The sequence below is a fragment of the Rutilus rutilus genome (assembly GCF_951802725.1).
Source record: "Rutilus rutilus genome assembly, chromosome: 7".
In the NCBI taxonomy this organism is placed as follows: domain Eukaryota; kingdom Metazoa; phylum Chordata; class Actinopteri; order Cypriniformes; family Leuciscidae; genus Rutilus; species Rutilus rutilus.
The window spans coordinates 6,221,085-6,245,593 of NC_140221.1; the positions used below are offsets into that span (position 1 = coordinate 6,221,085).

The following is a 24,509-nucleotide window of genomic DNA, read 5'->3' on the forward strand; positions in this document are numbered from 1 at the left end:
GAATTTACGTTTTTCTTATCCGAAGATTTCAAACAAAGTGTATTTCTACGGGTAAGAATTTCACTTCACCCTCTCGCTTTAAAATTAAATCGCTTCTTGTCCTTTCATGAACCGAACTTTGACGTCCGTGATTACTCGCGTACTGATCGAGTGAAAGTCATTTGTTGTATTTACGGTTGTACGGTGAGCAGATTTTTAATTGTCTAATATTTCTGCAATTTAAAACTATTCCTAATTTGAATGCTTAATCTTAATTGTTGAGTTTTTTAACTCTTCGATGTTCTTCTATTAAATAGAAATGACCAATTGTATACAATGAAGAAGAGAAAAAAAAAAATTAAGAGTTGAAATCAAATTATTTTTGTAGAATGGTTTTTTAACATTTGAAATTAGTTTGTGAACTAACTGTGAAAAATATAAAGTATTTATAGGTATCATTGATCATAATTTCTTTAGTAGACAAATAAAAGAGTTTGCTTGTAATAAATATGTTTATGTGTTTGTAATGACCAGTTTTTCCTGTGGTAATGTAAACAGCAAAAAGTGGTCTAATGTAATCGGTCTACCGTAATTTGGATTCAGCTACATGATGGATATATATTCTGTTCTGCGAGCTGCTCACGTGATTTCCCATCATTTTAATAGAGTAAAAAACATTTTTCCATTTTTGATTCTCTTCCCAAATCGTCACTCACATCTCTTTTTCCACCTCTCTTTTCCAGGGGATTTCTTTGTGTAAACATTTATTTTCCTCCTTTTGTTAACTTTGAATACATATATTCACATTTTAATGTGGTAAAGTAGAAAAACACTGTAGATCAGATATGTTTACATCAAAATAATAGTAATAAGTATTTTGACTGTTTTTGTTTTTAAAATGAAGTAAATGATGTATATTAGAAATGAGAGGTCTGTGTGTTTGTACAGAAATGTTTTATCTTGTGGGTTTCAGCTTTCATCTCTCCTCAAATTCAACTTTAACAGTTTGTGCTTGTTAGGCGAGGTAAGGTATGTAAATTTTACTCATGTAATGCTTTGCCCACGTGCTGGTAATTCAGTTTCGCTTTAAATTAGTTTGGGCTTGGTGTTTTTAATAAATGTTGTTTATAATGAATGACACTAATTTGTTTATATAATGTTAATATAATGTATATAATGTTTCTCAATTCTTGTTCTGTATACCGTTCAATTTGTAGGATTTATTTATTTATTTATTTTTTATGGCAAGAGTGGAATTAAAATGCATGTTAAAATTGTAAACATTTCATTTTATTTACCAGTAGTTTACATTATTTCTGGATGTAATAAAATGCAACTTATACACAATTCAACTTATCAGTGTTTTTTATTATCTTAATTCAGTTTTGACCTGGTGTGACTTTTATTCTTTTTTTTTTTCTTTTTTTGGAATATGTTTTATGCAGGATGTCCTTCCTGACTTGGAGCATCAAACCACTAAAATGCATTAAAATATAATATCATAATACTGCATTCAGCTTCAATGCTGTAACAACGCTAAGATTTTCCCTATAACTGTGAAGACACATTATCTAAATAAATAAATACTTATATTCCTATTAAGTTTCTTTGTTATGAATTCCTGTAAATATTTACATAAATGTATGTTTTAAAAATATTTAATGAATAATGGAGTGGTTTTATCTGCTGGACTCAACGCATTAAATAACGTTTGTGGAAACTATGCCCTTAAGCCTATTTAATGCTCTTTAAGAAGGTTATTCATGTAGTAAAATCAACCCACGCTCAGGAAAAATGTGTGCCTGTGGCAGCATTTTTGCAAAAATTTAATTATGTTGTTTCTTGCACGTTCATGGCAGTTTTAAAGTCAAATATCCAATGAGTGACGCTAAAAATCTTTGTATTATGTTGGTTTATATACGTTGAGTGATGCTAAAAAATTAATGCTCTAAAAATAATGTACCCCTACATTAAACCCAACCCTAAGCATTTGCTGAAACAACAATGCCATTTTACCTTGTTTTTACACAGTTTTGAGCTCTTTTTCTGAAGTGCTTATCCTTGCACCCCCAACCAATTAGTTTACAAATAATGCACCATGGTAAAAGAGTTTTGAGGTGATAAAATATTATTGTACAAGGAACCATGCGAAAATCAGGGGCCGTTTGCATGACACCATTTTCAACTAAAAACGGAAAACCCTTTATGCGTTAATTTACAGGACAGCGGTGTCAAATAAAAATTGAAAACGGGTTTCAGAGTGCACGTTTTTGAAACCAATACCATTATTGTCTCCCTGTAAACAGCAAAAAAAGCGAATTTGAAAAAAAAACGGTGACGTCATGCGCATGCGTATTACAGTCTATAGACATGTAGCATTTCTTTGCAAAGTGACATCGTCAACTACTGGCCTGGCAGCAATACACAGCGTATATTTTCACGTATATTTTTGATCATTTATATTTTTAATCAGCGTTTAATCAGCGTATATTTTTTATCATTTTCATGGATCCGTGTGAACGGGGATCGTTTTGACAATGTTGTCGTCTGTACGTGAAAAACACAAAAGAAAAACGTTTCCGTTTTTAGTACATTGTTGTTGTTGTTTAAATGTACCCTTAGTCTTCATTCATTGGTAATCTGCCCTTGTGTAATCATAATTTATTTAAAAGAAATAAGAAATACTGCCCCTAGTGTTCATTTGTTACTTTTTTCAAAAATGTCGGTAGAGGCAAATTTTTTTTAATAAGCCGAGTCGCACAAAACTGTTCTTCTCAACCAAATTCAACTAAATTTTAAGCCTTAAATATGTTGAATTGGATTTATATTACCAAGCGGTAAAATCGGTTTTGTGCGTAAATCTATAAAAGATAATGTGAACACACAAACACACAGGGCCAAATTAAAGCATCACCTCATCGCAGGAAAGTTTAAAAATTAAGCACTTGTGAAGCTGAATCTTTCCACTGCTGTCAGCATCAGTCAAGTATGTGATTGATGATAACCTGAATTTCACACAGTCCAAGGTCATTTTGGAAATTTCACAATAGGGAAAAATAACATGTCCAGATTTACACCGATACGACATGGAATCTGATTCAGGTGCAGTATGCCATCTACTGTTAACACAACATTAGTTACGGTATCATTATGAAAGAGACTATATTAGTCTTGACCATTATTACTGTAACAGAAAATTCGGGGGAAAAAATTCAGCTTTAACCAATTTAAGCTGGCTTGCAAGGTGTCTAGCTGGTCTAGATGGTTCACTAGTTGTATACTTAACTGGTAGAGTCTATTAGAACCTCTTGGTCAAGATGTTTATACCTTGTAGCCCACCAAACACAGCTTAAGCACCTTAACACGCAATGAGACACATGTATAATATATACATGCTTAGTGGTAACTTTTAATACTTTTCAGTGGGTGGCAAATCAAATCAAAACCAGCAACAGTTATGTAGATAATGGTCGCAGGGGAATAAGCATTTTGAAGATATGCGACCCTGGACGACAAAACCAGTCACATGGGTCAATTTCTTTTAAATGAGATTTATACATAACCCGAAAGCTGAATAAATAAGCTTTCCATTGGTGTATGGTTTGTTAAGATAGGACAATATTTGGTCGAGATACAACTATCTGAAAATCTGGAATCTGAGGGTCAAAAAAAAAAAAAAAAAAAATCTTTAAATCCTTTAAAGTTGTCCATTTATGTTTGCGATTGTGCTGCATTCACTCACAAAAATACATGTTTTATATATTTACGTTTGGAAATTTACAAAATATCTTAATGGGACATGATCTTTACTTAATATCCTAATGATTTTTGGTATAAAAGAAAAATCGATAATTTTGACCCATTCAATGTATTGTTGGCTATTGCCACAAATATACCCGTGCGACTTATGAATGGTTTTGTGATCCAGGGTCACATATGTGTTTGCTTAATTCTGTGGTTTAAAATCACCTTTGAATCTAGGTCAAACACAACAGTTTTGTCACAGTAATCTGGCAATGATGACACCATCAATAACATCAATGTTAGAAATATATGCAGGTGATGGGGAAGATATTGAATCGAAGCTAACTAGATGCACAAGATCTTTATTATCACAATATTAGAGCAAAAGTGATCTTTATTGTTATTTTACAGAATCTTTGAGTCACGATTACTTTTAGGGCCAGATTTACTAAACAGGGCAAATTATCGTGAGCGCAATCCCATAAAAGCGCTGATGGGAGCGAAACGTTCTGAGCGTGATCTACTGACAATGCGTGAATTAAAGAACACAGACGCAGTAAATTGACGAGCGCAAACCTTAATAAATCACCTTGCATGATTCATTTAAAAACTCTCCTCCCATAAATTTTGCGTCTGAAAGGGAAACTCCTACAAATGCATATGCAATAAGGTCAGCCGCAAAAATAACCGTGTCCACACCTTTTCAGCGCTAACTTTTCACTGCGCGCCTTTAGTAAATCCTGACAGTAGTTTTTTAACACCAAAATAGGGTTTGCGCTGGAGCAAGCTGTTAGTAAATCTGGACCTTCATCTGTTACTAAGGAATGGCTCAAAAAATACATAATGGTTACGTAACTACAAAGACAATGTGCAATTCAGCTAGTCCATGTTATTAACGGTTATGTTTGTGAGGGGCAGACATGGCATTACTGGATGCTTGAATCATGAATCCTTTAATTCATGAAGATGAATTGGTAAATTGAAATAAAATGTCAAACTGGGAAACAAAATAAGAAAAAGACCAACAACAAAAAAACACTCACCAGTGTATTGGCTGCAATGTAACCATGAGCAGATTTATCTGGAAGCAAAATAAATTCCATTAGTCAGAGTTTTACTCAATTCAACCCAATTTAAAATATAATTATATAAATGTAGTATGTATCAAATCTCAATTGCAGTCTGTGTAATACTAATTCTAAAGGTACTCGTTTTGGGATTGTCTGGACACTCTTAATAAGAAACTGAGCCATTTGTGCTATTTACACTAATATGTCATAGTCAGTTTGGTAATCATATAATTCAAATATTCATACTTTGTTACCTCCAAGAAGTTTTAAGGTTTAATGGTGTTTGTTGTACAAAGAATAATTAATATATATTTAATTGATCACTATGATTTGAACTACTGAATTTCAAATAATATCTATAAAAAAAAATGTGTCCTAAAAAAAATAATAATACTACTTAATCCTGCCAATTACATGCAAATGAAGTTATAGAGAAATACTATACATAACAAAACAGGCACCATTTCATCAGAATAACCCATTTATGCAGGGGTGTTGCAATAATTTTTTCAAGGTAAGGCCCAGGGATTTCATTGGGGTGGCAAAAGAAGAAGAAATCCCAGCCTACTTAAAATCTACAGAATATGACAATATCTAACCATGACCATGTATAACCTTTATGTATATACTTTAAAACAACGTATTGTAAGGCACACACATTTACTAGTGCTACACATCTATTCCACAGCGACTTAGACCTATAAGCATATTCTTCCAATAAAGTGGCTAATATTAAGCACTAAAAAATAAATTGACATCTAAAAAGGAAAAGTCAGTTGTTATTGCGATCAGAAAGCTTTGTGCAACAGGGGTAGCCAGAGGGTAGGGATGCACCAATACCGATACCAGTACTCAGGTGTCGGTCCGATACTGTGCTCGTACTCGTACTCGTAAAACTACCCCCGATGCAACCGCACCCGATACCACTTTAAGGGGCCGTTCACATATCTCGTCTAAAAACGAGATTGCGGCCGCACCGTAGAAACACAATGTTTCTCCTTCTTTCCACAAGCGCTTGCGCTCCCGTGGCGCCTGGAAAAAAGAGTGTGCCGCACCGCTTCTATTATGCAAACTATGCTCTGCTAAATTGTCAAGAGGAGGGGTGAGAAATAGCTCCTTTAACACAAGCAATTTGATTATACAAGTTGTATAGGCCTATTTACTTTGTTACAGTCAGAAAGTGAAAAACATCTGATGAAAATAAAACTTTGTTAGACGAACTGTAATGGTATTAAGTACTCATATTGGTACTTAGTATCGGCAAGTACCCGAATGTAAGTAGTTGTGCTTGTACTTGGTCTGAAAAAAGGTGGTATCGGTGCATCCCTACCAGAGGGGTTGTCAAGCTTCAGTACAGGGCCACCACATTTGCATGTTTATTTGAGTGGGTGTGCGTGCCTCACCTCCTGACGTGAAGCTCATGTATTTCTGGTTGTTGACAGTCTCTTTGGAGTCATAGAACTTGAGAACATCTATAACAGCCTGAGGGTTTTTCTTCTGTTCCAGCTTAGTAATATTAGAGGTTTGCAATAACCGAGCCCATTGCTCTGGTATACCCTGTTTATGTGTACATTGGAAATAGAAAAAAAAAAGGAAAAAAAAGGACATATAAGTAAATCATAAATCTTTTGCATGTGCCAAACACAAATGAAAAAAGTAAGAACCCTGAACCAGACTTTGTGACACTATTAGGAATTTCTAAACCAGGGGTCCTCAAATAGCGTATCGTTGTCCGGTTCCGGGGTTCGAACCCTGGTTTGGTTCCAACTGGACCGCGAGACATAATGACAACAGCAGCACTGTTTCTGTGCGCATTGTTCTAAAAATCCTCCATATAGTTTCTGATTTTCATAACTAATGCTATTATTTACAACAAACACACATTCCATATCCATACATATAGTACACACATGCCAAATGTCATAAAAGGATACCATTCGCATGAACCATACATCACAGAAAACAATGACTCTCAAATGAAAAACCTAAAACCCCAGAGACTGGGTGAACTCACAGTGAACTCCCCCGTTACTGCGTCAAAGCCTACATGGATAGTGTGCTCGAAATCAGAGGGCAGGGATATCTCTGGACGCTCTTTCTCTTTCTTCTTATTGGCTGTTGAATAGAAAAACAAACACACTTTTAAATCTTTCCGATCAGCTCACCAAAACGGTACAATTGGATTTGAATGGTACAGTATTCGCCATTCAGCGTCTCTGCTGGTTTGCTTAAACCAGTGTGGATTATACTGGTAATTGCTCGTTTGGAGGAGCTGGTGAAGCTGACTAGCCAAAGAAGTCTTGTTGGTGAAGCTAGTTAGCCTGTTAACTGTCAGCGTCCTGGTAGTGGGACGTTTGGCACACTTTTATTATTGTCCTTTTTTCCATATCACATATTTTCGTAATCAAGATAAATGAGGTATCATTCGAAAGTTAAACACTCGAAATTCATCATGTGAAAAACATTTTGAAATTGGACATTGTGTTACTATGGAAACGGTGCTTTAAAACCTTTTAGTGGGCTAAAATTTGTATGATCTTAACTTCAGATTTGGAAGGCAACTTGGTTAAACATATTGCTTTGATCCAAGTTATTTTGTAAAATATACATTTTGTATAAAAAAATATATATTTAGTTCAGTACATTTGAATTACAGTAAGCTGAAACTTCTAGAACTTTTTACACGTTCATTGAAGTGTACATCTGCTATAAAATTCTGAGTGTCTTCTTTAAAAAGAGCATTCAAAGCGTTCATGAATTACAACCATTTAAGTTCAGATTTAGGCTCAAGGGGTCCTTTAACTGTAAACAGGTTAAAGGAACAGTTCAGCCAAAATTTGTAAATTATTAGGTCAGCACAGAATCTGCGCCCACAGTACACTGCAAGAAACTGTAGATTTTTGCAGAACTTAATGGTCTGTCATTTGCAAAGTTATACCCATCCCTTATATGTTTTTATTAAATATTTGGCTAATTTAATTACGCGTTAAGCATTTTCCAATATTTAAATACATTCCACATATTTTCCCCCACAAAAAGCACAAACAAATGTGAAAACTACATACTTTTGTCTCCCCCGGGAAAGATGGACCTGAGACGGGCTTTCTTGTTCTTCTCTTCTGGAGCCATTGGAAGTGGTTTGGAACTGTGTACTGAGGAAGGGTCACGGGAACTACTGTTCATTCTCAAGGGGGGGGCAGGTGGTTTTTCTTCAATATCGACACTATCGGACATCTTTAGTTGCACTCCCTATGGCCTGCAAAGACAGAAAGAAAGTTTTTGTAAAGTCTATTTTTCAGATATATGATCATTGAAAAATTGGTACACTTCACAAGGTTCTAAACATTAAAGTACCCCTGTAGTCAATAATTGTATCCCTTAAAACTCATTAAAATTACATATTTAAACGTTTTTCCTGTGAAAAAAATTATTCATGCCTTAAAATAGCTTGAATGTAACTCTACACCCTTGCTTCATTTAGTATACGCAGATCCATATGCAAATTAGCCCCACCTCCACTCACTCATACAGGGTCATCTACAAGCAGATGTATCAGAATGGTAATCTCTACAACATCGGACACATAACGGCGATTAATTTGATTAGCTAATAATGTGTTGCTAATGTTACAAAAACCATGTTCTTGTTCGCCATCTCAGAGTCAGACAGCTGCCTTCTAAAAATCAGCATCTTTAGAAAAGCTTTGAACAACTCAGAACGTCAATGGAGAAAGGCATATAGTTCATCATAACATCGTAATATACATCATATAGATAATTAACCGGGATAACCTGGCTTCTCTTGAGACTCCCCTGCTTCAGAGCATAGTTAATGATAAGTTAAAGTCCGCCTGCAAATTGACAGTATTGGTTACAACAACATATTTGATTTGGCGATTTTAAACAGTGTTTTTGAGATTGTCTTCTTTGGTTCACTGCAGTTGTAAGGAGAAAATACTCAGCAATGGTGTTGACTCATGAATTTGCACATGCCACATGGTTTTTCTTAAAGCATATTAAAAACACCACTTAGACATATAAACAACATTAAAAACTTGATTGTCACCACAAGGGATCTTTAACAGTTATTGTATTAATATCAGATATATGTATGTATATGTAGCCTATGTATTAAATTATAGATATATGTATTAAATTATTATTTTTATATTATGTATGTTTGTATACTGCATTTTGTAATGTATAATGTTGTATGCATGCCTTATAATTAAACCATTAATTAATGAAACCCAATATATAGCATGCCTTATATCACAATAATCCTCTCTTATATTTTTTATTGTTGATTTATATCACGTCCTCATAACTTAAGGTAAATTATACTCAGTTTGCCAGCCCACTCCGATTATGCACATAAGCTTTACTTTAGGATTATATATATATATATATATATATATATATATATATATATATATATTTATTTATTTATTTATTTATTTTTATTTATTTTATTTATTTTTTTATTTATTTTTTTACAAAATGGCACTTTAGGATTGTCTGGTCCACCTTTAAGTGGTGTGACCTCTGTAAAAGAGCCTTCCAACACAGAGTGAGACTACCAGAAAACAAATCCATCATCAAGTCTGAATAATATTTCCAGTGTTTGTCTTTCTTCTCCTCACCTTTGGAAGAATCAAAGGCAAATTTCACTACTACCTCCCTCACTCGAGAATCCACAGGGCTCCAAAGCAAACTACTACCTGACAGCCTATGCAGCATTAGGTCACCAAAGAGTGAAATCAGATGAGGAACACACTAGGGCGGCATGTGGGACAGGGCCAGAAGATGCTGCCCCAAATCCATTCTTTTGGTTTAGAGCAGTTTTGAAAAAGCCAGTCTTTATACTCTTCAGTAAATAAAGATACTAATTGCTTATTTATTTAAGAATTGTCTCTGCAATAAAACTAGTCAAGCAGAACATACTATAGAAAAAGAAAATCACCTTTGAAGAAGAACCTTTGAAAATCTCTGTGCATCTCTACTCCAACACTCCCAGAAAAAAAATAAAATAATAATAATAAAAAAAAGATACAAAAGATGTCAATGGGGTGGAGTGGGGTGGAACCCTTTTAAAAAGGTACCATTTAGGTAAAAAAAAAAAAGGACCGGTACCGCCAGAGTGACAGGTTTTTTCCCCCCTGAAAGTGATTAAATTAGGAATTAGCTAATGTTAATCAAACACTGGTCATAACATTCCCAACATTCACTGGAAGGGAAACACTCACACACCCACACAAACAAACACAAATGCGGTTTCATCTTTTCAAAGTAATCAATTGTAATTAGCCTGTGACCCTGTGGATGTCATAGATTTTTGCCATTATAAAAGCATACATCAGAACTGACGTCCATAAGCCTGTCAGTGCAGTGTATGTACAGTATGCATTCTAGTAACAAACTTTGTTGGTTTGTTTTTCCAATTTCCCCATTTCCAATTTCCCCATTCCACATACAAATGTACAAACCCTGGGCAAAGCCTACAACCTTGTGCCACAATATCGGCATTTGGAGAGAAAAGAAATAGAGATATACACAAATTTCTTTCATCATATAGCAAAATTTATGGCGGCTCACATAGTGAGACAAGCCGATAAGCAAGCATTAGTCAAAGATCACAACTGTTCTGTTTATCTGCCAATGTGTATCTGCACCAGCCAACTGCAAAATCAAACAAAAGAAAGAGTTTGCCACAATTGGTCATCTTTTGTCTGGGACAGCCCAAAATCGTACAACGTACGTACGGGCATTAAAGGGTGATTGCGGTTCTTCCCATTTACGTACTTGTATTTGTTTTAAAAGGGTAGTGATGTTTTGAACTCATAGCAGCTGCTTTACAGCCAGAAGCATACATGTGGTCAATTTTTGTATATCAAGTTAACACCAAGCATAAACAAAATACAACATGTGTGAGAAGTTATTCTGCTGAAGTCATTATGCTGCTCCATTATAAAGAACAAAACAGAAGCATAAAATGAACGAAGAATGAAACTTGTTAGCAAAATGTGTTGTATTACTATATAGATTGCTCACCAAATCAAGTGACATTGACATGCCTGTTTTTTCATAGTCACAGACCATCAGAATCCAATATATCCAATTTTATGTAGTAATAATTATTATTAATAATAATAATAATACTTTGTAATGAGTCATTTTAAATTTTCAATCTGTGGTCAATTCACCTGAGAGAAATGTTCAATTTTGTAATATTTAGGAAGGCTGGATCATAAAATGACAAACTGGATTTAAATTCCACAATAATGTCAAAAAGAAATTCATAAGAGCACATCGTTCCATCAGGCCACATCACTGCCTTTTATTTTGTTGAAAAAGTAGTAAGGGGCTCAGTGCAATACACAGATAGATCCTATCCATTCGTACCTACTGACCTGTAATAGTTATTGATTAATTTGACAGTGCATTGACTGATTTGAATTTAACAAATGACAAAAGAGTATAGAGCATGAGAAACTCCTAGACAGCAATGAGTTCATTCATGCATGGAGTCAGTTAGTGTGTATTTTCCTCTGCTGTGCAGAAAGGTGTGGTGCTGACTCTTTAACTGTCGTTTTTCTGGCCAAACCGGTGGTCTCACACACACAGAATGAGAATTCCCTGTGAGAGCCATAAAATCACACCCAGCACACACAAATATAAACCCAAACGTACATTAAACAGTTTCCCGTTTTTTAACAACTCTTTTTACCTGCTGTTATCATCATCATCATCATCATCATCATCATCATCGTCGTCTCTCATTTTACAAGATTGTATTTTTAGAAGATTGTATTTAAGTGTTAAATGTAAAGTGCATTATTCAATATCAAACTATGCTGATTTAACTCAGCCTTCAGGAATTGTCCACTAGTGGCAAACAAAACCAAACCAAAGATAAAGTGATTAAAAAAAGAAACATCCCTTATTGACAACCCCCACCTCTCACTATCTCTCTCGCTCTCCTGGTTTCTGTTTTAAAGTGTTTTACATGGCATGAGAAATATTTTTACATTAATATTGCCAAAGCATTGCTGCATTCAAGTAAAACAGTGCCACATTGATAATATAGCACAAAAGCAACATAAAATAAATTAAGAACAAAAGAACACTGTGTAAATGACAAACAAATATAAAATATATGACATTAGGCAAAATTCAAGTAAATAAAAAGTAGTAATAATAATAATAGTATCACGAGAAAGAGCAATAATATTGTTCAGAAGTCTGATCACTGTCTTCCGTCTCTCATTTTATTCAATACGGCCAGAAAGTAGAGTGTTTGGAAGCAACCCCTTCAGCCATGACTATATTCACAACAGGGCATTGCTTTGAGAACCTTATTGTTTTTAGATATGTTTACCACACAATACAAATAAAGCAGAAAATATGTATTAATGTTACTTTTTTTAAAGTAAAATCATTCAATGCAATTTTTTTTTTTTTTTTTTACTCCCTGGAACAGAAATAAAAATTCATAGGTGTAGCATTCCTCATCTGATGGAGCTCAGATTTCACTTTATTTTACAGTACATGTACTTACATAAGAAAGTACAGGGTAATATAAGGTAACTACATTGGTTAAGGTTGGGTTTAGGGTGGGTTCAGGGTCATTACCCAGTTATTGCAATTACTTTAATTGTACATAGATTCCACACCACAACGGCACAGAGAAACGATATCGCTGGAATCAATTTCAGAATGATTTTTTTCCAGACGATGAAGGATAAATACAAAAAAACAGTTTTGAGTTGTGAAAATGATGTGATCTCTTTGCTTTAAACTATACGTGCCATGGTAAAAACTGTAAACCTATCCCTCACAGCCTCGTTTTCATCCATGTGAAAATCAATATGGTGCTTAACTTGACTAATATGGTATCATCCTTGAGCTGAACACAATTATGTAACAATTGCTGATGATTATACATTTCTCAACAACAACATTCATTTTTTCAGTCTTATATAAAAATAAAATAAAAAAACCTTAACTTCGACAAACCTCTTCCACTGGGCAATGACGGGCATCTCTCAAACTATTCATGACAGCCAGTTAAACAAAACCTGAATATGACAGCATTATATTTCAGGGTTCTGTGGTCAGTTACTTTGGAAAACATGCCTAGGAGCTTATGAGACATTACATGGCAGCAGGAGACATATGAAAGAATTAGACCGAGGGAGACATTAGACAGTCGCTGTAGCAGTAGTCATTCAAATTAAACTGGACACTGAGGAAACCATTCATCTTTGATCAGATAGAGTGGTAGGTTGCATACTAGTATTTCTGCAGTATGTGTATCATCCAAATTTGATATATACCTTGAGAAACATCTAGATTTTCCACAATGTGCAGTAGACAAGCAGAACACACTGTGTGAGATACTGTATCCCACAATTCAAAGCCTATCGAACATCACATTGTTAGCTTAGCAATATGCTAACTCCAGACTATATTAGAATCAAGTCTTCTATTTGATGTGTAGATTTGCTGACTATGTACCAGTATCAGTTAAGCATCTGTATGTAGGCAATGGGCAGCAGTGCAGCTCATAGATTTTTAAACCGCTAATGTGAATATAATTGAAGGTTTTTTATGATTTATTGCGTTTCTTTTCAGACCACTGTGGTCTCCGTATTGCTAATTTTCCTCAAAATGATATTACAGAGAGGAAAGACTAATGCATCAAGGGAGAGATGCACAGAATCTCTCTCATATTCTCTCTTTGCTGGTCTGTGCTCAGCTTTAAATAGGTCAGAGTTTTAATGCTACAGTCGGGGATAAGGAAACACTACAGCGGACATATTTAACCCTCCCAACAGAAAAGACTGTCAGTGCTACATATGAACTACACACAGATTTAGGCCACTAGTTCAGAGAGAGAGAGAGAGAGAGAGAGAGAGAGAGAGAGAGAGAGAGAGAGAGAGAGAGAGAGAGAGAGAGAGAGAGAGAGAGAGAAAAATAGTAATAGATGGGATGTTGGAGAAGCTCTAATCAAATGTCTTTTCGTCAATTGGTTTGACGTGGCTTGAAAACACCCCACCGATTGGGGAACACCCACTAGCATTCTACTCACGAGCATGATCTTGTGGTCATCAACAATAAATCAACGTTAGTTCAATGCCATCATCACCACCTATGGCCCTGGGTACACCTGGTATTAAGATGCGTTTTGGTCGATCGGATCACAAGTAGACGAGGGAGACACATAACCGGTTGCACCAGGTGTTTTAATCCTTCACAACAAAACGAAACAAATAAACACCTCCATTAACTGGAGTGGGCTCAGGCTCTTTATCTGTGGTGGACGACATCAACATGGGGTATGAGGACTCCAGACACTGGAGAATGGCTTCTCTCCATGTTCCTTCTTTCATGTCAGGTATGTCAGGTATAATAATTTGCGCCAAACCAGTATAAAGATTTCAAGTCTCATCGTCCAAAAACTGTCCACTGTCTGCCCGAGCATACAAGTATATTTAATATACAAATATACCAGATGACACTGAACATACAGCCTGCAGCATCCCACCAGACAGCCCTTTATGACGCCTCAAAAGCCATTACCCTTTCTCTGAAGGTCAGTGAGAAAATGAGGAACCACCTACGGTTCTCTCTTTTCCTCTCACTCATATTTGAGAATAAGGAACGAATTTATCTTCTCCTCTTTTCCCTCACTTTAAATATAAAGAGAGCAACAAGGGTATCCTTTGTACTGCATTGCTCATAAGACATGCCACAGATTTGGACCAGATATAAACACAAAGACTAGCTTGGCGAATTCCAATCCATTTTATAACCACTATGTCTACAACTAACAGCATTGCTTCACACAGTTTGTTATCATTGTCAACTGATAATGACTTTTAAACCATATTTGAGATCAAACTAGATTTGAAGGTTTCTGTCTTGAAACCTTCCCATACCAAAATGAAAACCTATAGGTGAAACCTAAAGCAATGCTGACAAATAATTAGTAACATCCTGTAAATGTCAGACAGAGGAAATTATTTTTAGTCATTTGAAATTTCTTTGTGAACTCAAGTAGTGAAGCTGAAATGTAAAAATCACTTGTGTCTAGATCTATTGACTAGCAACACAAATTACGAGCTACAGGCAAAACAAGTGAAAAATGTCAATTTGAGGTTCACACAAAAATGACTTCATTAAGCCCTCGTCTAGAAGATCCCAACGCTCCAAATAGTATTTGAACATCTAAAAGGATCTTTATTTGTACGTTTTCTGCTCGCTTCTCAACGACTGGCACTTCCCCTCAGCAAAAGTTTGGTATCGTTTTAAAGTGCAGCATTCCAACTCTCGATGCTACGAGACTGAACCAATGAAATGTGATTTTCAAACTCATGGTGATGTAAACAAAATGATCTTACACGTGCTGACTGACAGAACTGAAGCGCGTGCACAAATACGCCTCTCAGACAGTGCGCGATCCTGATATACACATACACAGAATTAAAATATCTGTCTTGGTGAGTATTCACGCAAACATTATCTGTTATGTCTTAAATGAATGTTTGGTTAACTGTTGGGGAAAAACATCTGGGGCCGTATTCACAAAGAATTTTAAGGCTAAAAGTAGCTCCTAACTGGCGAATTTAGGAGCAACTCCTAAAAATAATGGGCGTGTCACTCGTAACTTTAGGACTCCTAATTTTTTTGACTAAGAGTAATTCACGAAGCATTTTAGCCCTAAAAGTAGCACCTAAGCCTGGGACAGCTTAAAAGAAGTCGAGAGGACTCCTAACTCACTAAGACCTATTCACAAACCGCTTTTTGTGGCATTTCACGTTGCAATGTTTTGAAATGCGTACGCGGCGGCTACAGGAGCATCCAATCGCGAGGGAACAATTTTGCATTGTAGGCATAACTAGGGATGCAATAACGCCACCAACAACAACCAAAACTAGGCTACTCATTGCATGTAAACTAAATGTAACGTTTCATTGTGAATCAAATTAAAATGTTCTTCTCTTTGCAAACGTAGGCAGAGGCATATAGTGACAGATTAATTCAATAATGTTGCAAAGATATTGCATCAATCCATATGTTTCATTAGGCTACTAGGCTATTTGTTTTGCCTTACTCTTTATTCATTTAGAATATTTATTCAGTTATTCATCATCTTCTGTCCTTCGCAGTTCGCACTACTTGTGAAGCGCACGCATTCTCAGACCTGTCACTCATCATCGTAGGGGAGGTGTTTGGAATCATTCCCGCGTTACAATCATCAACCAATCAATGTGGTCACTTCAGTCAAGCTCGTGCATGAGTAATGACGTCATCCATAGCAACGAAGACTCACTCTTAGTTTAGGGGTTGTAATTTTTCTTTACTAAGAGTAGGTCTGAAAGGCGTTGTGAATAACTTTTAAGAGAAAACTCCTAGCTAAAATCTTTTAGTGCGATTTAGGAGTACTCCTAGTGGTAAGATAAAATGCTTTGTGAATACGGCCCCTGATGGGTATATAGTTAATATAATATAGGCTAGGCTGTCCGTTTCATTAATGTTAATCAAACAACTGTGGTATCATGGGAAAAGAAAGTTATCCTATACATATTTGGTTTTGACTTGGTTTGCGGCAAATTTGGTGGTATTACCAGGGATTTTAAGTTATGGTTGCTAGGTGATTTTGTTTTGGAACCTTCAAAAAACGTGATTTTTCTCAATGTACTTTGCTAACTGAAGGTTTTTTTTAAATAGAGAATGTGAAAATAACAATTCATTTTTGAAAATTTGCTCATTGCGAATAATTTTGCCAGCACGGGTCGCATATCTAGAAAGTGTTTTGACTAAAAAAAGATGAAGTTGATCTTTATCAAAACAAGGAACAATTCTTAGAAAACTTTTCCAGGATGATATGACAAATAACACTGTTAGCACTAAAGCACTTAACAGTCAATAAATAATATTGCAGAGATCCCACTATAGAAATAGTTAAATTACAATGAAGTAAAACACTACATTCTGTGCCCAATTACACCTCATGTTTATACTTCACTTTGGAACCCCTTGAAATGGGTTCCACCAATTACACACTCATACATATACACACATATTATATTATATTATATTATATTATATTATATTATATTATATTATATTATATTATATTATATATATACACACACACACACACACACACACACACACACACACACACACACACACATATATTTCCTTAAGTCCGTAGACAGTTATTTCAGTGATTAAAACTAAATGTAAACTACTGTGCATCTCACCCAGAATTAAGATTAAACAAATACTGAGGTTGATGTTAGGATAAGGCTTGTCAAGTGCAACCATTGGCTACTAGGTTGAGTTAAGCTGCTTTTTTCACCACATCTTTACCAAAATCTCCTCTTTGGTAAATCTGACATGTGGTAACTTGGCATTAGCCACAGCCTCAAAAAGAATTTATCTAATAGTAAATATGGTTTATTATTATGGTTTCACAGTATTAAAAACAACTGTAGTCACTATGTTGTTGGTCAATTTTCATCATATATTTTAAGGAACCCGTAAGTTCCCTCCTCTGTAATTTTGGTTATAATGTGACAGATTTCTGAACTATGATAAAAAGGAACATGCAGAATATAGTATAATTGTTCCTATGCAAAACATATATCAAACAGGATATATAAGGCAAAATATTAGCAGAAAAATCCAAGTTGGCCAAATGGGTTTTGGCAGACAGTATTGATGGCTGAAAGTCAGTGTGTGTCTGTGACTCCCTGCTGAGATGGCTGTAATACTGACAAACAATGGCAGTAAATGGGTCTACTAAAGCTAAATCAGCCTTAGGCTAATGAAAACCTTCCTCAATAGGTTTCATCTACTGCACACATTCTCTCACCCTGATGAACAAAAATGAATATGCATATGAAAACAAAAATTGGCACACATATGAACCTGCATGCACATTCATAGTAACAGATGGAACCTGCTCTTTCATTAACCCCATACTAACACTGGCTAGGCAAATATTACTAGAAACTAACCAACATACTTCACATTACCTCAGACTCACATAACTCTCATCATTTTCAGTTATAGGTTTTATTTAAGCATTTACAAGACCATTTCCAGTTGTCAAAATATAATATTAAAAGTTATATGATGTTTTAAATTGGCAAGATGTTCTGAAAGGGCTTAAATGTAATTAAACAGATTTCCTTTTTGTCATATGAAGTAAATAATTTTTTACCATGCATTAATTATTTTTACATACATACACACATACACATACATCATCTTCCGCTTATCCGGGGCCAGTTCGCGGGGGCAGCAGTCTAAGCAGATATGCCCAGACTTCCCTCTCTAGACACTTCCTTCAGCTCTTCCGGGGGGACACTGAGGCATTCCGAGGCCAGCCGGGAGACATAATCCCTCCAGCGTGTCCTAAGTCTTCCCCAGGGTATCCTCCCAGTGGGACGCGCCCGGAACACCTCCCCGGGAAGGCGTCCAGGAGGCATCCGGAACAGATGCCCGAGCCACCTCAGCTGGCCCCTCTCAATGTGGAGGAGCAGCAGCTCAACTCTGAGCTCCTCCTGAGTGACCGAGCTCCTTCACGCTATCTCTAAGGGAGCGCCCAGACACCTTGCGGAGTAAGCTCATTTCGGCCGCCTGTATCCGGGATCTTGTCCTTTCGTTCATGACCCACGGCTCATGACCATAGGTGAGAGTAGGAATGACCGGTAAATCGAGAGCTTCGCCTTGCAGCTCAGCTCCTTCTTCACCACGACAGACCGGTACATCGACTGCATTACTGCAGAAGCTGCACCGATCCTTCTGTCAATCACCCGTTCCATCCTTCCCTCACTCGTGAACAAGACCCCAAGATACTTGAACTCCTCCACTTGAGGCAGGAACTCTCCACCAACCTGAAGTGGGCAAGCCACCCTTTTCCGACTGAGAACCATGGTCTTGGATTTGGAGTTGCTGATTCTCATTCCAGCCGCTTCACACTAGGCTGCAAACCGTCCCAGTGCATGCTGAAGGTCCTGGTCTGATGGGGCTAACACAACAACATCCGCAAAAAGCAGAGAAGAAATCGTGTGGACCCCAAACCTGACACCCTCCGGCCACTGGCTGCGCCTATAAAATCTGTCCATAAAAATTATGAACAGAACCGGTGACAAAGGGCAGCCCTGCCGGAGTCCAACATGCACCAGGAACAAGTCTGACTTACTGCCGGCAGTGCGAACCAAGCTCCTGCTCCGATCGTACAGGGACCGGACAGCCCTTAACCAAGGGCCCCTGACCCCATACTCCCAGAGCACCCTCCACAGGACACCGCGAGGGACATGGTTGAATGCCTTCTCCAAATCCACAAAGCACATTGGATTGGTTGGGCAAACTCCCATGAATCCTCCAGCACCCTGGAGAGGGTATAGAGCTGGTCCAGTGTTCCACGACCAGGACGAAACCCGCACTGTTCCTCCTGAATCTGAGGTTCTACTATCGGCCGAATTCTCCTCTCCAGTACCCTGGCATAGACTTTCCCGAGGAGGCTGAGAAGTCTGATACCCCTGTAGTTGGAACACACCCTCCGGCCCCCCTTCTTAAAAAGAGGGACCACCACCCCGGTCTGCCAGTCCAAAGGCACCGTCCCCGACCGCCACGCGATGTTGCAGGGGCGTGTCAGCCAAGACAGCCCCACAACATCCAGAGACTTGAGGTACTCAGGGCGGATCTCATCCACCCCCGGTGCCTTGCCGCCGAGGAGGTTCTTGACTACCTCTGTGACTTCAGCTTGGGTGATGGACGAGTCCACCTCCGAGCCCTCGGACTCTGCTTCCTCAATGGAAGACATGTCGGTGGGATTGAGGAGATCCTTGAAGTATTCCTCCCACCGTCCAACGATATCCCCAGTTAAGGTCAACTGCTGCCCACCTCCACAGTAAACGGTGTTGGTAGGGCACTGCTTCCCTCTCCTGAGGCGCCGGACAGTTTGCCAGAATCTCTTCAATGCCAACCGGTAGTCCTAGATAATAGATATCATTTTTTTTATTACTTTTCAAATGCTGGTTACATTTAGATTTCTTTGTTTGTTTCATCTTTGTTACAGAACCAGACTTTCAATATAAAATATAAAAACACATCATAGAAATTTTAATTACTACATGCTTAAAACTAGGATTATCTAAACATGAGAGAAAAATACACATAAATCATTTCAGTAAGTATTTTGTGAAAATAATTTATCAATTTCTCACAAAAAATAACCAACAATTTTGCCCCTAATAAAGGTGTCAAAAGTGTACTTGTGTCAGTGAAGAGTGAGTGTTGTGTGAGTGAAGTGAAGAGCATGCTTGATATGACATGTGACATCTCTCATGTGTCTTCCATACACACTGTGTGAAGACAACAAACAGCACACACTGAAACTGAGAGAGAGGCTTCACTCATATAACCTACTTAATTTGCTTTCTCAGTCCCTCTCTCTCCCCCATACACACAGTTAGGGTTAGAAATTGACTACAGGATGAATAAATCAATAGAAGAGAAAGCCCTAGTACACAGACAGGTAGAGAATGCGAGTCTGTAAGTGCCTGTCTCTCCCTCAGTTTCTCTCTGCAGGCGGTTACCAGATGGCACTCAATCCTCTATGCTAATCCAGTATAGCAACTGGGGCCCTACCAGCACCTCACAAAGGCACACAGACAGACACGCGCGTAAAATGCGACAATTTGACCAATGAAATGAGGGGGGAGGATTTCTTTGTGTTTGCATGCACGTGTGTGTGCGGTTGTGTGCATCATATTTTCTCAGGCTCTGACACCAGTGTTAAGTCTATTCAGTAAATTGCGTGTGTTTTAAGTGATTGGTAACACTTGGTTTAGGAGATTGTATGACTTTTAACAATGTCATTATCACCTTCCTAATAAGAACGTTCTGTTTCCTTCATCCCTTCAGTGAGAACAGGATAAAGGCCCATTCACACCAAGAACGATAATTATAAAGATATAGTTCTAAAAATGATTCTCAATATAAAAGAATAACAGAGTCCACACCACAACTAGCTATAATGATAACGACACAGAGCAATATGGCATTGGAATCACTTTCAGAACTTTTTTTTTTTTTTTTTTTTTTTTTTTAAATGAACAAAAACATTGAAAGCCAATCAGAATCCATTGAGGCCCACTTATAATGTTAAAAAGATTTTTACATAAAAAAAAACAAAATAAAAAAAAAACAGTAATTTAGAAGTAATAGGCTATTTTCTATTCTGTTTTTGACCCTCTTTGAAACACTCTGATAGGAGTGCCACATATAAGACTTGAAAGTGAACACTCACTATGATTGGGTAACAGTTTTGCATATTAACGTCCTCACTACACGTGTGGAACTGCTTTGAAAACTTCTGATGTTTGAGCCAGAGTTGTACCATTGTTTGTCGCACTGTCATTCATCACTTTCTGTAAAGTGAAAGTAAAGGGAGTACATATCACACGATCTGTAACAGACTAAGCCATAGCAAAACTAATCTGCAGTCAAATTAATGCTAACGCAATTTTCTAGTTTGGGACTGTGAAAACGAAGGTATTCAAAAACGATGACGCATTTTTAGTCATGTGACTCATATTGTACCAATAGATATCCAGGTTTATACCGGTTTTGTGCTATTATCTTTAGCAACAGTGTGAAGGTGAAGTTTATTTGTACACTCTTCACATTACAGTCCTGCAAAGATGACAGAAAATGAACTCGCATTGCTGTCCTGCGGCAAAACATGAGGGCATTTATGTTATACTCAAACATAAAATGGTGGCTGGGTGCAAGCTGGAAATAAAACAATAAATAATCAAATAAAATTATCCTGCTAAAAGAATAGCATGAGAACTTAATTATGTCTGTTCCGTCTGTATAATCCAAGTGTTTTTCGCATGCACAATAAGGTTAATTTTTACAATGTTTCAGTGTGGATGTGAAACTTTTGGAAAATGCTGGTGTGGACCGTAAACGTTTTGAAACACAAATGTATCTGGATTAATGTAGACGTAGCCTGAAACAAGTCATTTTGAGTGTTTGGTTTCAATAAAAGCTGTTTTTGGACTAACGGGGAAACTGAGTTCTAAAACTTACAGAATATTTTTATAGTACAATGATCTCTTATTTGTCAAAAGTTCAAGGAAATGAGTTTGAGCATTTAAAGAGGCAGACAACAAAACTGCAGCTGGAGCAATATCATCCACTGGTGTAAGAAAAGATAATAAATCCACAGAATCCATTTACAAATGCTATGAATAATGAATAGCATATAATCTTTTAAAAAATATGTTGGGGAAACTACTTTAAAACTGTACCTGATACAAGTTAATCAAGCTACTCTTATTCAGATTTGTGTTCTAGCACAGATGTCGGAGTTGTGTTTTACCGTATTTTTCTTGCAATAACAAACTAACCAAACCGATTCACCAAAATGTCTCAGGTAACCTATTGTTTCATATAAGAGAGAGCCAGTGTACACTTAGGCAGGCATATTTAATTAGCATCTCAAATCGCTCAGCTATAAATCTGCAAGCATTGCACAGCAGTCACAAAAATAGCAATGTAGTGTTATGTCATGCAACACCACTAAACTACTTGCTGTAAACGCTACTTTATTATAAAAGTAACCTAAAAAACTGCAAGGTAAGTTAGTTGCAACTTGGTTAGCCAATCCTTAGACACTCAGCACAAAGTTAAGGCAAATCATTAAGACTGCTTTACATTACACACTTTCACAAAATTACAATGCTTCTTAAATACTATTAGGAGAACTGGTACATTTAAACAAATACAAATGACTGAAAGCAAACACTGTTTAAAAGGAAGTACCAAAGCCTGAGGCCAAGTCCAAAGATAGTGTTGCCTTTATCTGGCTAAAAATTCAAATTTGAATCAGGTTTTTTTTTTTTTTTTTACGACTTATTGCACTTGAACTTTCAAATAATTGTCAAAATGCTCTTCTTAGAGAATATTCAACACAGTCGGTTATATCTTAAGTGAAAGTAAAAAGTGTCAATATATTAGATCAGTGCTGTAAAAGGTTCAACCAGGCGCTCAGGTAAAGTTATAAAGACCGTGATAGGTGCTCTTGGGGTAGGGAAAAACATCCAAAGAAACGAAAAACAGGTCCCAGGCACTCAGTCAAATTTTCAATGAGGAGAAGGATAAAGTTAAAAAGCCTTTATTTAGTATGGCTTAAATCATTTTAAAAATACACGAGCCAACATGTTTCGACCAACAAGTGGTCTTCTTCAGGGCAAAGTAACGTATTAGATCAGTGCATTTGGTCTTAAAGTGGCAGAAGCCTAATAAATGTCATAGTAGTCTCACATAGCCAGACTGACGGCAGAAGGTCTGAACTCATTCGCAGCTTTCATTGGTCAAGGACCGCCCAGAGGCCGTCTGTCTGATATGTTAAGCAACCAATCACAGTTCGTTTTGTTCAGCATCATGTTTAGGGGTGTGAAAATGTAAAGTCGATGTGCCTACACTAACAGACTAGCATGCATCTAATAAGTTATTCATTCAAGAATGTTACAAGTTTACTGCAACAATGGAGCTGTGAACTTTTGAAAATCCAGCGTTTAGTTGATTCCGATAAGCGCTCATTGTACCAGATAAACATGACTGCTTTCTTTTTCCATTAGGGGGTTTGGGGCTTATTATACACAGAGGAGATAACAAGGAAACAAGACACACCTGGGGATACAATAAAGGAAAACCAATGAACAAATGTACTACAAAGGAACTACAACCAGTCACAGAAAACTAAGGAAACAATAAAAGTCATTAAACACAAAACGGGGAAAATGAGACAGGTATCATAACGTAATAGATGTGTTAGATCTGCAGGACAGTGGTCCTCAAGAACCGAGTTTGGACACTGGCCTGGACTAGTGTTTGTGAATATTAAACCACAAAAAGAATGCAATTTCAATATGAAGTCTGAATATGAGCGGTGCAGTTTCGTCTACTATAGGGTTTCTCAAACTCGGTCCTGGAGGGCCACTGTCCTGCACAGTTTAGCTCCAGCCCTGATCAAACACGCCTGAGCAAGCTAATCAATGTCTTCAGGATCACTAGAAACTCACAGCTAGGTGTGTTTGATCAGGGTTGGAGCTAAACTGTGCAGGACAGTGGCCCTCCAGGACCGAGTTTGAGAAACCCTGGTCTACTAGTCCACACATATTCAAGTATGCATGATGCTTGTGATGTTTTCAGTATCTGCCGTCTCACATGAGGACACTCCACATGAACTTCACAAGCATTCACCATTTCATTTGATAAAACATTTTAATTTGAAGAAATTATGACAGATTACTGTAGAATGTATTTCTCAAGTAATAATAACAGTTTATTAAAACTTTTAGGAATATCAAAAAAAAAAATTGTAAATGTTTTCATTTAAAATCTAAACCGCTGCTGTGTTGTGTGCCAACAAATGAAATGAATTGTTTAAATTTAATTTGATGACATTTTAAAAGATTAATTAAATAGTTTAATTTGTATGTATTGCTGCAGCGTCTGTGATCTGGAGACGCTATGATCCAGACCAAATGGTCTGTAGGTTTGAATGTGTGTATGTATGTATGTATATGTGTATGTGTATGTGTATGTGTGTGTGTGTGTGTGTGTGTGTGTGTGTGTGTGTGTGTGTATGTGTGTATGTGTGTATGTGTGTATGTATGTG

General features: G+C 36.9%; 1 protein-coding gene across 3 annotated transcripts in view; it reads right to left on the minus strand.

Moving 5' to 3' along the window:
- The window catches only part of LOC311293896 (serine/threonine-protein kinase PAK 3), a 43,435-nt gene that overhangs the window by 13,191 nt on the left and 5,735 nt on the right, over window positions 1-24,509 (minus strand). For all 3 annotated transcript variants that reach the window (XM_084414443.1, XM_084414445.1, XM_084414444.1), the window contains 4 exons: window positions 7,859-8,049; window positions 6,808-6,908; window positions 6,197-6,350; window positions 4,767-4,804 (listed from right to left, as the gene is read on the minus strand). In XM_084414443.1, coding sequence (XP_084270569.1) covers window positions 4,767-4,804; window positions 6,197-6,350; window positions 6,808-6,908; window positions 7,859-8,027 — 462 coding nt within the window. In that variant the 5' untranslated portion in view covers window positions 8,028-8,049. The remainder of the gene's footprint in view (window positions 1-4,766; window positions 4,805-6,196; window positions 6,351-6,807; window positions 6,909-7,858; window positions 8,050-24,509) is intronic.